This window comes from Alosa alosa, chromosome 11 (genome assembly GCF_017589495.1).
Source record: "Alosa alosa isolate M-15738 ecotype Scorff River chromosome 11, AALO_Geno_1.1, whole genome shotgun sequence".
In the NCBI taxonomy this organism is placed as follows: Eukaryota; Metazoa; Chordata; class Actinopteri; order Clupeiformes; family Clupeidae; genus Alosa; species Alosa alosa.
The window spans coordinates 24,850,397-24,864,025 of record NC_063199.1 but is presented as its reverse complement, the minus strand read 5'-3'; the positions used below and the strand labels follow the sequence as shown (position 1 = coordinate 24,864,025).

General features: G+C 44.9%; 1 protein-coding gene across 22 annotated transcripts in view; it reads right to left on the bottom strand.

Moving 5' to 3' along the window:
• Positions 1 to 1,584: 1,584 nt before the first annotated feature.
• mical3a (microtubule associated monooxygenase, calponin and LIM domain containing 3a) overlaps positions 1,585 to 13,629 on the bottom strand; it is a 98,045-nt gene continuing 86,000 nt past the window's right edge. For 15 of the 22 annotated variants that reach the window (XM_048257084.1, XM_048257082.1, XM_048257089.1 and 12 more), the window contains 5 exons: positions 13,131 to 13,181; positions 12,021 to 12,071; positions 5,888 to 5,987; positions 4,924 to 4,997; positions 1,585 to 4,266 (listed from right to left, as the gene is read on the bottom strand). In XM_048257084.1, the coding sequence (XP_048113041.1) occupies positions 4,082 to 4,266; positions 4,924 to 4,997; positions 5,888 to 5,987; positions 12,021 to 12,071; positions 13,131 to 13,181 (461 nt within the window). In that variant the 3' untranslated portion in view covers positions 1,585 to 4,081. Of the gene's footprint in view, positions 4,267 to 4,923; positions 4,998 to 5,887; positions 5,988 to 8,689; positions 8,756 to 12,020; positions 12,072 to 13,130; positions 13,182 to 13,629 lie in introns of all 22 variants that reach the window. The other 7 variants (XM_048257087.1, XM_048257094.1, XM_048257103.1 and 4 more) reach the window with 3 other exon arrangements.

Below are 13,629 nucleotides of genomic sequence, written 5' to 3'. Positions count from 1 at the left end.
GGAGGCTCATCTTTGGGAAACCTCAGCTCTCTGGATAAAATTGTCAGCGGGAGCAAGAGTTCTCAGAGTTGACGACACCAGACGTAAATCCAATCAGCAGAAAGAACCGCATCACAACAGTAGGCTAAATCGCAACAAACTTTTTTCCCCCCATGTTAAATTCATTTCGGTAATCATGAATTGGTTTCTTTTATTTGATGTAGGCTAGGAGAGGAGGATGCATGTTTCACATTAGTGTCAATGTGTCAAAGCAGGCTTTGGATCAGAGGAATTGCTCAAGCTTAACATATGGCATAGGCTACAAGCGAATTCACGGCATACAAACAGCTTCGTGATGAAATATAACTAATATCATTTTTTATTGTCACCAGGCCTATAAGTAGGCTATTTATTGTGTAACCTACAAGTGAACGATGACACCATAGGCTACAGTGTGGCGGAGCAAGACCCCATCAGTCGGATAGCTAAACAATGTAACCGTGTTCAGAACGTAGGCTAGCCATATGGGCTGCAGACTTGTCTTTGGGCTTGTAATCACCTGACACATCATGCCGCATAAATGTCCTGAATAATGAGAGGCTAAGTGCGGATTTGATGCACTTAACTTACTCAAGACTTTCAGAAAACAATTTCGAGATGACGTTGGCCGTTGTGCTTTTACAGTGTGTTAAGTGAATCTCGTGATATTATGTTGCAGCGGCGCTGAAAATCCAGCGGCGGCGCTGCGCCGCTGTTAAATACACTGTAGGGGAAACACTGATGTAAGTTTGCCAGATCGGGTAGGCGGATCTGTAGTTCGATGGAATGACACACTGAAACTACAAATGTGACTTGCATCTGATGTCGCAATACATCGTACTTTCATAAAATCATGCAACATATTCTACCTTGTCTGTGGACATTGTTATTTCCAAAGCCAGTGCTGGATAAACAAATAGTGCTTTGTTGTTCTTTGGTGTTGCTTTAAAACAAATGATGCGTTTAGGCCATGCAATATCCAATCTATAGTAGCCTAAATATCAGGGACCTTCTGTGATTACGTTGGTTTTCCCAGTGCGGGTGTTCATGTGCTTTGAAGTTGAAATAGGTGGAAAACATGGATGTCACAACAAAGGTCAAAACATATGCTCATTAAACAACTGTATTTGGTTAAAAATAATGGTGTAAGACGCTTGTGAAAGAAGGATATGCAGCATCAAGTGACAAAAAACGGCAAATTCCCAAGCTCACATTATTGTTAGACGTGAAAGTCCACATGGACTACAAATAAACAACGTGACAAGCCCACAACTGGGCAACTCTTCCCCCAGTTTCACACCTCTTATTCCCACATGAGCGGACTTGAACGATTATGTTTTCACTGGGATTCCTCATCCCCCATTTTTTCTTATTATTTTGACTTTATGTCTGGCTTTTTTATTTTAAAGTGGTGGAAACAAGCTTCCATAACTTTGTTATGTTGTGGGGGGGGGGAATAAAATAACCTACTGATGATCTGGCAATTAAATAAGTAATGGCCATATATGGGCACGTGCACAGACACACACACACTGCCCAAGTTGGTAAAAATCATGCAAAAACACATTTTTTTTCTTTTGAATAACAACTGCATTTTATTGCCTTTACATACATCCAACATCTTATATGCAAATCAGCTACAGGAAGCATTTACATATCCATAAGAGGAAACCACAAATGAGCTTTTCAAAAATTAGGATTCATTTTCTTTACATATGATACATTTTTTTGCACACATGTTAATAAATATCAATAAAATCTGTCAAACATTTCACACACCATCTAAAAACTAACCATGAACTTGTGTAACGATCTCTTTCATTCACTGTTAAGTGAATTACACAGTTATCTGTTTTTATTTATTCTTTCATTTACTTACAGAAAACCTCTGGGTGCCCATCTATACAGCAAAATGGTGACCAAGCTGACATTTACAGTTTGGCAAAAACAACATAAAAATGAAAAGGCTGTTCGTAAGCTCAGTAAAAATCTATGTGATGATGTAACTACTTTTAAGTAGTGCTGAGAGAGCATTCAATTTGCTCCCAATTAGTGGCATGTGAATATGTGTCGTAAAATAAAAGAAAGGGAAAAAAATATAAATAATTGTTATTTTTTCTTCGAAACCAAACAAAAAAAAAAAATCACAAATGAAAGTGGTAAACACTAGGAAGAATAAAGATGTGAAGCAAGAACTTTCAGAAGTGTTAATTAAAAGGCATTGGACTCTCCCAAAGCTGAGAAGACAGTAAGCAAATCTCCCAGCGGCTCATACAGACCCCTCTGCAACCCCTAGAGGGAGCCGCTCTGGCAGCTGACTCCAGATAAGAACCTGCCTTGCTCGGATGCGTTCCCAGAAAAGCGCCAACTGTGCAACCACCACGGATAAATGACCCAGGCAGGCATGATAATATTGAATGTTCTCTCTCTCTCTCTCTCTCTCGCTCCCTCATTCTCTGTTACAATGGTCATTTCTGGAAATGCTAGAGAGATACATCTGCTAGTGACCAGGATCAGGTCTTTCATGATGTCAGCTGCTGTCTACCCTGTTCAGTGATCCGTAAGGGGTACATTCTACTGACAATGAAAACTACTGTCTAGAGAATGACATAGTTTTCTGGAGGATGCAAAAACCTTTTGAGGATTCAGCTCCCTTACATCAAAGTGATTTTGTTGAAAGTGTTTCATCAACAGCTTTGCCAATGATTGCATGTCCTTTCTATATCCCCAGCATCCAGAAAGCACACTGCTTATGGTTACATGATACTCAAACGATTTTGGGTATGTTTGTTTTGATGAAATGTCTTGACTGATTGTAAACACACGAGAGAAGGTAAAAACATGATAAAAGTAAGCTAAGAGCAGTATTGACAGTATTCCTTAAAACCCTATTTTCACTACTCAATAAAAGCCAGTAGACAGGCAACCTGAAGCCTGACACTTTTTCAATGTTGAGTTTATGCGATCCTATCTGTGAGAAGCCACAAAGACTGAGAGACTAAGAGAGTGCCCACACACACACACACACACACACACACACACACACACACACAGAGGCTTTAAGCCTCCGTTATTCTGATACAAGATGGCTTACAGATGGTTTTCCGAGCACCATTTGATTTACCGATGCTACAGAGAAAATGTCAGCACAGAAAGGCAAGAGTCTTGGGTCCATTCATAAGTCCTTTTGAACGCACGGCTGATAAATACAGGTGGCAGAAGACATATTGGTGAGTTTGAGCAGTCTGTAGTGCTGTGTCCTGAGGAACTCTCCTGGACCCCTGAAAGACGTCAGTGATAATGGGCTTAACCAGAGAAGGGAAGTTGTGCCAGTCAAGAGGCGGCCACTGTTGTCAGTCAGTAACCATAGCAACAGAGAATCCACTACCAGGCGATTCCAGAGGTGATGATTCTGAATAGATCTGTAACAGGACATTCTAAAATGCAATCTGGTTCAGTGTTTTGTTTACACGCACACACAGACACACACACACACACACACACACACACACACACATTCACACACAAAACATATCATTCCATGGCCTTCAGCAGGACTCATGTTTCCCTTTCCTTGTCTCACAAATAATAAAAAAAGAAAAAGAAATAAAACAGTTAAAAGGGATCAAAAACAGCAGAGGCAAAACTTCAAATGTCCTCTGTCTGTGTAGAGTTTTTCGGAGTGGCAGGGCTCCCGGTAGCTGTTCCCATGAGCGAGGGAGAGTGCCAGATGGGGGAGGCTCGGGTCCAGGCCTGCTCAGCTCAGCTCAGCTTAGCACAGGCCAGGGAGCCAGGGCTTTGTAAACATTGTCAACTCTCCACTCCCAAAGCAGCCCCGGAGCGAGAAAGAGCAAGCCTCCTGCAGAGACACACTCTACACTCATTTTCTGATACACCCGGGGACCCAAGGCCTGGTCCTCATAGAAAGTTTTTTTTTTTGGCAGTCAGGCCTTCGCTGTCATGTGGCTGCCACATAGTGTGTGTGTGTGTGTGTGTGTGTGTGTGAGAGAAAGAGCGAGAGAGAGAGATAAAACTAAGTGAGAGATATGCAGGTTGCCGTCACTCAGGCCCAGTTGAGGTTGAAGCCCTTGGACAGCATGACGGACTCCAGGTCCTTGTCCTCCTCTTTCTCCTGCAGCCTCTGCTCCTCCAGGAGGGCCACCAGGGAGTCCCGCTGCTCCACCACCTCCAGCATCTCGTTCAGGATGCGCTTCTCCTCCGCCAGCTCCTCCTCCGCCTTCATGTGGTCTGATGGGGGCAGAGGCGGAGAGGGAAGGGGAGAGAGATGGAATGAGAGGACACAGAGAGAGAGAGAGAGAGAGTGTGAGGAGTGAGAGAAAGAGGGAGAGAGAGAATAAGAGGAGCGACCGAGAGAGAGAGATGGAATGAGAGGAGATGTGACAAGAGATGGAGAAAGAGATAGAATGAGGAGGGGTGACAGAGAGAGAGAATGAGAAGGAGAGGAATGAGAGAATAAGAGGAGTGACAGAGAGAGATGGAATGAGGAGGACAGAGAAATAGATAGAATGAGGAGGAGTGAAAGAGAGAGAGAATGAGAGGAGTGACAGAGAGATGGAATGAGAGGAGGTGTTACAGAGATAGAGAAAGAGATAGAATGAGGAGTGACGGAGAAAAAGAGAGAAACAGTGAAAAAGAGAAAAAAGAAACTGAATCAGATTTTCCAAACTGACAGAAATAATTACACTGAGGGACAGCAGGTCCTGTTCTGACAAACAAATCACTCGTTAATTGGGGGATTTCTACACACAGGCCTCCACTAATGATGAAACACCTTGCAGTCGGCACTAAGCTCAAGAGAGGCTATTATGTGAGTGTTTACGCATCATCAAAACAAACTCCTATAATATCACAAACACACTCGCACAAAATGTTTTTTCCACTTACCATCCACTGCCATTCTCTCCCTGAGCTCCTGCTGCAGGCGACTTTGGCGATCCTCGAGCTCCAGCTCTCGAGCGCTGCACACAAGCATGAACATTTGAGAAAAAGTGTGTAACTGAGTAAAACTAGGGACATTTGAGGAAAAGTGTGTATCTGAATAGAACTCAGGGACATTTGAGTAAAAGTGTGTGTCCGAGTAAAACTAGGGACATTTGAGTCAGTGCAGTGTGATAAGCAGAGCCGTCCCAATACAACTACATGTCGTTACAGTGTCCACTAGAATTATTGGCACCACTGGTAAAGTTGACTAAAAACAGTTATAAAAAAAAAAATCATCTTGCTTACCGATTGAGGTTGGATATTTCCAAATTGTTTTTAGTTGTGTGATTGCGATAAATGACCAAAAAATGACTTTTTTACCTTTATACCTGTTTTTAGTCAACTTTTACTTTACCAGGGGTGGCAATCATTCCATAGGGCACTGTAAATCCCAATAATATTGCGATATCAGTTGACCTTTTCTATCTTAATATCATTATTTATTTATGAGTGAGTTTTTGTTGACCATCAATATTAATGAAGCACCTAGTCAGCACTTAGCCATTATATTACAGATTACAATTCATGTCTTTTTATTGGATTATCATATTTAAGAAACCTTCAGTTTGTCCTTAGCATACCAGCAAGCTTTTATTAGAGCCAACTGTGCTGTTGTTTGGTGACTGCAAGGACTTTCCATTTTAGTCTTTTAGGCAGTTAGCTAACTAGTTTTAGACTAAAAACTTTTATGTATTCAGACATTCATATTCTTATACAACATTTTTCATTTTAAAGGAAGTAGATCAACATTAAATGAGAGATGTGTGTACATATGTGTATGTGTGTGTGTGTATTATTCATACAACATATTGTCAATTCCTTGTCCAGGAAAAGTGATGGCGAATAAGGATGCCAAACAAGTACTCACAAGATCATGAGTTCGGACTCGTAGCGCACCAGAGCGTTCTTCTCCTGCACCAGTTTGAACCACTCTTGCATTAGTTTGGGATCGTCCTTTTTGCCCATTCCTGGGGAGAGGCAGAGCAAGCGGACCAGGGATCAGAGGAGGGAACACGCACAGAGCGGGCGAAGAGACAACAGACACCCAACACAGGCAATGCAATGACAGCCAAGCCAGGATGGCGGTCTGGGAATGGGTTGAAGGGCGAGAGGGGAGTGAGAGACAGGGAGGAATGGGTAGGGGCAGTTGAGAACCGGGCACGACTGCCAACCGCAGGGATTGGCTATCCCCTGGAACCCACAGAAGATGGCGTGGAGATCTGGTGCAATATATTTATATATATATATATTTTTTTTTTTACACCCCTCTGTTTTTGGAGATTGAGGGCAGGGGGCAGGAGGGGAGAGTAGGGGGAAAAACAACCAGTGTTGCACTGCGTCAGGCTTTCCACTCAATCTGCACTTCACAAACTGTCTGATTCTATTTTCTCCCGCTGTGACAGGAGAAGAGTAGCCGTCAGGACTCAGAAGGGTGCGAGACCTTCTCTCTGTGTGAGTGGAGGCAACTGTTTACGCATGACATCCCCGTCACCACTGGAAGGCCAATTACGACAAACACTTGCCTCTACTCCCAAATGTCCCCGCTACAAACTCCTAGCTGTACCCCAGAACAGTAGCAAACATAGACCCCACTGGGAGGCAACCCGTGCTACTGTTTTGGTCGCTCAGCTGAAATTGCTGCTCAAATAAGAACATTCTGGAATAAAATCAAGCCATTTGAGTTCACAAGCTTGTGTTGTCGTTCTGAGGTTGTCCTGTTGGGCAAAATGTTGCTTTGGGTCATGCACGCCAGGAGGGCCTGACCTGCAGAATATCGGGAACTCACAGACTGTCTACACATCTCTGGCAGAGACTGGTAGAGCTCGTGCTGATTGGGTTTCGGTGGTTTGCAACACAGACCCCCTTTTTTTAAGAGAAGTCAGACACGCAAAAGGAGCCAGGCAGAGGCAATGACACTTAGGGGAGGCAAACCTTGATGCTGCATGACATACTTAGCTGAGAGAGTGGAGGCTCTTGCAAAACGAAAAGGAAAAACACAGTACACACATAAATCGAATGGCTGTGCTCTCGGTTGCTGGACTTTGCTGTTTTAACAGAGAGAGAGGAGGCAGAGAGAGGGTGACAGGGAGAGAGGAGGCAGAGAGAGGGTGACAGAGAGAGAGGAGGCAGAGAGAGGGTGACAGGGAGAAAGAGAGAAATAAAGAGAGAGAGAGAAAGAGAGGACAGCAAAGGCAGAGGAGGAGAGAAAGAGATTACAGAAAGAGAGAGAGAGAGAAAATGAGAGTGAGAGAGAGATTGAGGGCAAGTGTGTGAGAGAGAGAGAGAGAGAAAGAGAGAGAGAAGGGGTTTGAGACCGGCAGACAGACAAGGTGACGTGGAGGAAACAGATGGAGAAAACGATAGAACGGGTTGGGTAGCTAACTTATCCAGCACTGCTCTTTCAGCCTTCTCCATCACCCTCAGCACACATGCTACCCGAGGAATACAAGAGAAAACAAGCAGTTAGGACACCACAAACACATACATACACACACACCTACACACACACACACACACACACACACACTCCCAGAAACATCTTCAAGCAGTTTAGGACACAAGTGTGCCACACAACAGGAAAATTAGGTATGGAATAGACTTTTAACAATGTTTTTTTACATGTGTGCGCTGGCCATTGGTTTGGAATAGACTTTTAACAATGTTTTTTTACATGTGTGCGCTGGCCATTGGCCGTGTGTGTTGTGTGTGTGTGTGTGTGTGTGTGTGTGATGTAAAAAATGGCATGATGGTAACAAGTGGTAGAAACAACACAGGTTGCAGACCCCTTATATCTGTTAGCCAAACCAAGTCTGTCCATATCACTCACATTTGAGCACTCACAAACACAACACACAAAAGCAAAAAAAAAAAAAAAAAAAAAAAGTTATTTTAACAGCCCACTAGTCAATCTCCTCATGCTATCAGCCACACCCCTGAAACCACCCCCCCCCCCCCCCCCACCCCCGACCCTGGCCCCCCGGCCCACTCTCTACCACCACAGGGTCAGACAGTTAGAAAGACCCGGAGGGTGCCGGGATGTGGGGGCGGGGCCTAAAGACTTTTTACAGCTGGAGTAGACCATGCAGTAGATTAGGACACACACTTGGGTAGCGACGTTCCCCTCTTTCCCCTTACACACACACCTGGAGCACATTTGAGGCTCCGCCTAAAGGAAATATGTGGCCAAGGCTGCAGAATGGATTCCAAGTATTTATGCTCATGTTCAAAATCTACAGCCACAGGCACTCAACTAGATCTTAAACTACACTTTACAATAGTACTAAATGTTCTTTACAACGATAACAGAGTAGAAGACAGGTTAATACAGGATGTAGTCTCCCTGTTCATGAACTCTATGGAAATAAGTTTACTTAGCTAAGAAGTTACTTAGCTAAGAAGTTTAAAACTTAAGTTAAACATATAATAGAATAGTACAACAATTAAGGCTTCTAGATGTTTGTGTATGCATGTGTGTGTGTGTGTGTGTGTGTACTTAAATATTGAATTAGGTATGTCTAAGAACACACACGGTGGGGAACAAACACAGGCAGCAGAACCAGGACGGGGAGTAGCACTGCTCGGCAGATCCGCAGAGTCGCCGCGGCAACCTTGGCGGCGGCGGCGTGGTTACGATTACCGCGGGGACGCCGGAGCGAGGAGGTTACGTTACCTGCAGGGGAACAGCAGGGGCAGAAGGAGAGGGGTCTTCGCCGAGGGGTCCCGACATAGGGCTCAACTTCCACAAGACAATGGGGGGTGGGGTGGAGAACGAAGGAGCGAGGAGAAGAGGAGGGAGAAGACCAAGACAAAGAGAAGGGGAGGATGAGGGGGGAGGGAGGGAGGGAGGGAGGGAGGGATGGGTGAGAAATGTGGAAGAGAAAAACAGTGAGGAGAAAAATCAAAAACTACCAGAAAGGGAGGAAGAAACGCAAAAGCACCTGGAGGGGGAGGAAAGAAAGATCAGCTGTGCAACAGGAGAGAGAGAGAGAGTGTGATCAAGGCAAAGAGAGACATCGACAGAAAGGATGAGAATTACAGAGAAAGACCCAAACAGTGAGAACTAGACACAGAGAAGGAGAGGAGAGGAAGAGAGGAAAAGAGCTAGACACAGAGAAGGAGAGGAGAGGAAGAGAGGAAGAGAGCTAGACACAGAGCAGGAGAGGAGAGGAAGAGAGGAAAAGAGCTAGACACAGAGAAGGAGAGGTAGAAGAAAAGAAAGAGCTACAGAGAGGATGCCTCCCTTCCAGCTGTCCTGGGAACAGCAATGTAATAACCAACTAGACAAAAAATGCAATAGCACACGCTGCCAAACCAAAAACACTAAACCTTATCACAGTCATTGCAAATAGACTAGAAGCTCGGACTGCGAACTGCTTCAGACTGCTGAAGAGATACAGGTACAGGAGGGTGATTTTCTCTCAATCTGTTCAAAGACAATTTCTCAACCTTTTGAAGAATTCTGAGCTCTTGTTGGGAAATTGGCTGGAGTGCTTGGGGCAGAATCCACTCTGCTAGATTTCATCTCCAACCCTGGCTATACTTATAAGTATAACTGAACTGCATTGTGGGAAATCCACTAGAGGGAACACTTGAAAGAGATGTGCAGTGAGATGACAAAATAAAAAGAAAATAAATATCAGGCTAAGGGTCAAGCAGGTGACGATCTGAGTCACTTGGGATCACGAGCACATCAAATGGAAAACCTGAAGAGAGAGCAAGTGATGGAAACCAGAGAGAGAGAGAGAGAGAGAGAGAGAGAGAGATAGAGATAGATAGATAGATAGAGAGAGAAAGAGATAGAGAGAGATGGGGAGAGAGACAGGGATAGAGAGAGATGAGATCAGTGGAGGATAGACTCTCAGCGGGGTCTGTGGAGAGATGTGTAGGAGGACAACAAACCAATCACACGTCACCCTGAGCCCAGGAGTCTGAGTATTTTCTTATGCCACTGCTCTTACAGCATAGTTGCCTAAAACCCCAATTGGTAACTTAGATAATACATAAGTATATAATACTTAAGATAATAAGAAGTATTATGGTTTGATGAGGATAAATGTTTTCTGCAGCAGATGATGGGTATCTTTTTTTATTAAAGGATAAATTGGACATAACACGTGACGTTGGGATGGGTGGCACTTTTGTGCAAAGGAAGGCATGCCATGAAATGTTTGGGAATTGCTGTGCAAAGGAATGAAAAAGGGAGTCAAACAACAAACGAGAGGAATACAAGCCTCCATCAAGAAAATGGTCACGTCGATAAAGTGAGTTGCCAATGCTGCGTTTCCTTGACTCGGTGATGCTTAGAGCTATTTCCACACATATCTAAGTTCTGACAGACTTAGAGTGCCCCCTACTGCCTACAGTGTTGCACTGAACAAATCTGCAAATATCCAGAGATAGCCTGAACACATGAGCATGTCTACATACACACATGAGCTTGCACTCCTGTACATACATACACACACACACACACACACACACACACACACACACACAACCGTTATGTCTGTGCCTTTGTCCCAAATTCCACAGTACTTACCAGCTCTTCAGGACCACTCAAGCATTAACGCCGATCAAAACTGTTTTAAGTGCATTTTCATTGATGGTAATATTTTGCCCAGGTATCCAAAAGTAGGCAAAGGGCTGATAATTATGGCTTGTGAGGGGGCAACATGATATGACCAGAGGGTTAGAGAGCTCCACGCGATCTCCTGCCCAACATGGGTGACAGGGACCAAACACAGCGACTGACGACACAGACTGCACAGAGACACACTGAAGGACAAGGCCACTCTCGCTTGGGATCCTGCACAGGAAGCTGAGGAGGGGGGTATGGGAGAGAATGGGGACCATGAGGGAGGACACAAGATACAATCTCTACAGGAGTGTCTGACTACACACACACGCGCACACACACACACGCACACATGCCACGCGCGCACACACGCGCACACACGCGCACACACACACACACACACACACACACACACACACACACACACACACAGAGCCGATGCAACTGAGCTGGTATGGGAGGATCAGAGCTAGAGCAGGATGCTACAGCACGCAGCCAGAGCCAGGCTGAGAGGGACCAGTAGGGGGCGATGTTTAGGGAGGAATCCAGTTCTGATTTGTCTGTGTTGTCAAAGGTTGTCTGCATATCTATATGAGTGTATGCTACATGTTTGTGTGTGTGTGTGTGTGTGTGTATGTGAAAGAGAGAGGCATAATGTACTTTGTGGGTAGTGTGTTTTTAGTGTACTTCAGTGATGCGTGGTGTAGACGTAACCATGCTGTGGACGGGCGGACCCCTCCACCCCCAGACACATCATGCTGATTAAGGGGAAACACCTAACACAACACTGTATTCCATTTTCATGTTTAAGGCTTGTTTTGAAGTACCTTATGGTGCAAATATAAAATGGCCCAAAACAAGCAGACACAATTATTAGAATACAGTCAAGTTTTATTAATGTTAATGTTATCTCTTTTTTTTTTTTGGACAAGAAACACTCCCAAACTTTATGTGAGTGAACGATGTGACACGGGAGTAACCCGGGAGAGATGGGGGGGACCACGCTGCCATGTGTGACTGAGTTAGTGACAAAGTATCCCAAATGTACCCACTCAGGCACCCGGTATCATAGGTGTAGGAACGAATGCTGTATGTATGTGTTTGTCTGTGTGAAAGTGTGGCAAGTGTGTCTGTGTGTGTGTGTGTGTGTGTTAGTTAGTACAGTATGTGTATGTGTGTGTGTGTGTGTGTGTGTGTGTGTGTGTGTGTGTGTGTGTGTTAGTTAGTACAGTGTGTGTGTGTGTGTGTGTGTGTGTGTGTGTGTGTGTGAGAACTGGAGGGTTAGAAAGGAACAGTAGTACAGCATATTAGAGACTGGGAGAGGGGCAATAGGGGCAGAGGCTGTAGCAGTGTTGGGGGAAACCAGGGAGGGCGGGGGCAAGTTAGCGGTTAGTTGGTTTGGAAGCGACAGGCTTGAAATACATACCGCCCAGATGCAAGTCCAGGATCTCACTGTAATTAGAATCGCCCCAATAGTCTACAACAGGGATATATTAGAGATGTGTTATAATTCAAACACACACACACACACACACACACACACACGCAGCTCACTGGCACAAAGAGCAGACTTTTAAAAACACACACATGCTTGTGTTTGTAAATACACAAACACCCACACTCAACCAAAATCCACAAACACACACAAACTTGCCACAACAAATTCCATATACACTCCATTAGACACTGCACATAGAGATTATGTACTGCAATGAGAGAATGGGGACATAGATTTGTTGCAGTTCCTCTTGGTGTGTCCTCAGGAGTATGTGCATGCAAGTATGTGTGTGTGTGTGTGTGTGGAAGAGAAGCAGCAGGGTGTGTAGCAAGCTAGAATAGGAAGCATCAAAACTTGAGGGGAACACCTACACCAACCAGTCATTATGGATGTAAACTAATTTAGGTGGGACACACGTTTAGTTGTGTGTTGTCAACAACCAAGCAAATTGAGGGAGGTTCTTTGCTCTTTTTAGATAGTACAGATCCAGTGTACTGTACAGAAGATTTGTATCCTCAGTGTATGAGTGCATGAGTGAGTGTGTGTGTGTGTGTGTGTGTGTGTGTGTGTGTGTGTGTGTGTGTATATATATCAACAGAGGTACCTGTGAGAAGGCACACCCAATATGTCAACGCACAAATCTATGTTGACAAACAAACATACACTCTCTCATACGTACACGCACACACACGCTCACACACACACACACACACACACACTCTCTCTCTCTGTCAGTCTCTGTAGGACTGACGTGCATGCAGCGGAGACGTTAAGTAAAAGCGGCGCAGACGATGGTCAGGGTCCCAGGGGGTAGCTAACTCGGACGCGGCTCCGGCCCCGTTCTGGCCCTGATCCGGCGGCAACGCGAGCCAGCTCCGGGCCAACCCCGGGCCAGGAGCGCTCCAGAGTCAGCTACCCCCCTGGGGATGGACATAAGAGCTGTGGCTCCACACATACATACACACGCACACAGTGACGTGTATGCTGTGAGGTCACACACCCCAAACATCTACGGCAGGACTGTCAGACAAAAAATACCTGATCTTCGCTTATGCTGTTTGGGATAAACATTAGAGCTCTTATAGACTCCTTAAGGGAAGTAAAAGAGAGAGAAAGAGAGAGAGAAAGAGGGGAAAGAGTTAAGGAGGGCATTTTTTTTTTTTTTTTTACGTAAGTGCAGGTGGCTACTGTGACCGGCCACAGAGATGGCAAGGGTACAGGACGGTGGGTCGGTAATAGCTCGGTGGGATGGGTCAAACCGGTACCGGTTTATGCTGTTGCTGTTAACGCCTCTTGGACACTCTCTACACATTGGCAAGAGGAGCCATAATGTTCTGATTAAGTGGGTTGACCCAGAGCTTCATGATTGGTTGTCTATGAATGGGTCACTGAGTGTATGCCTGTCATCTAAGAACTAGGCTACCACCCTTAAGCGGTAAGGCTCCACCACTTTCTCTCTCTTAAACCTGCTAAATCAATGTCCACTTAGTTTTCTTCCATGAATTCCCATATCTCGTATCCCGCACTGCATCTAAAT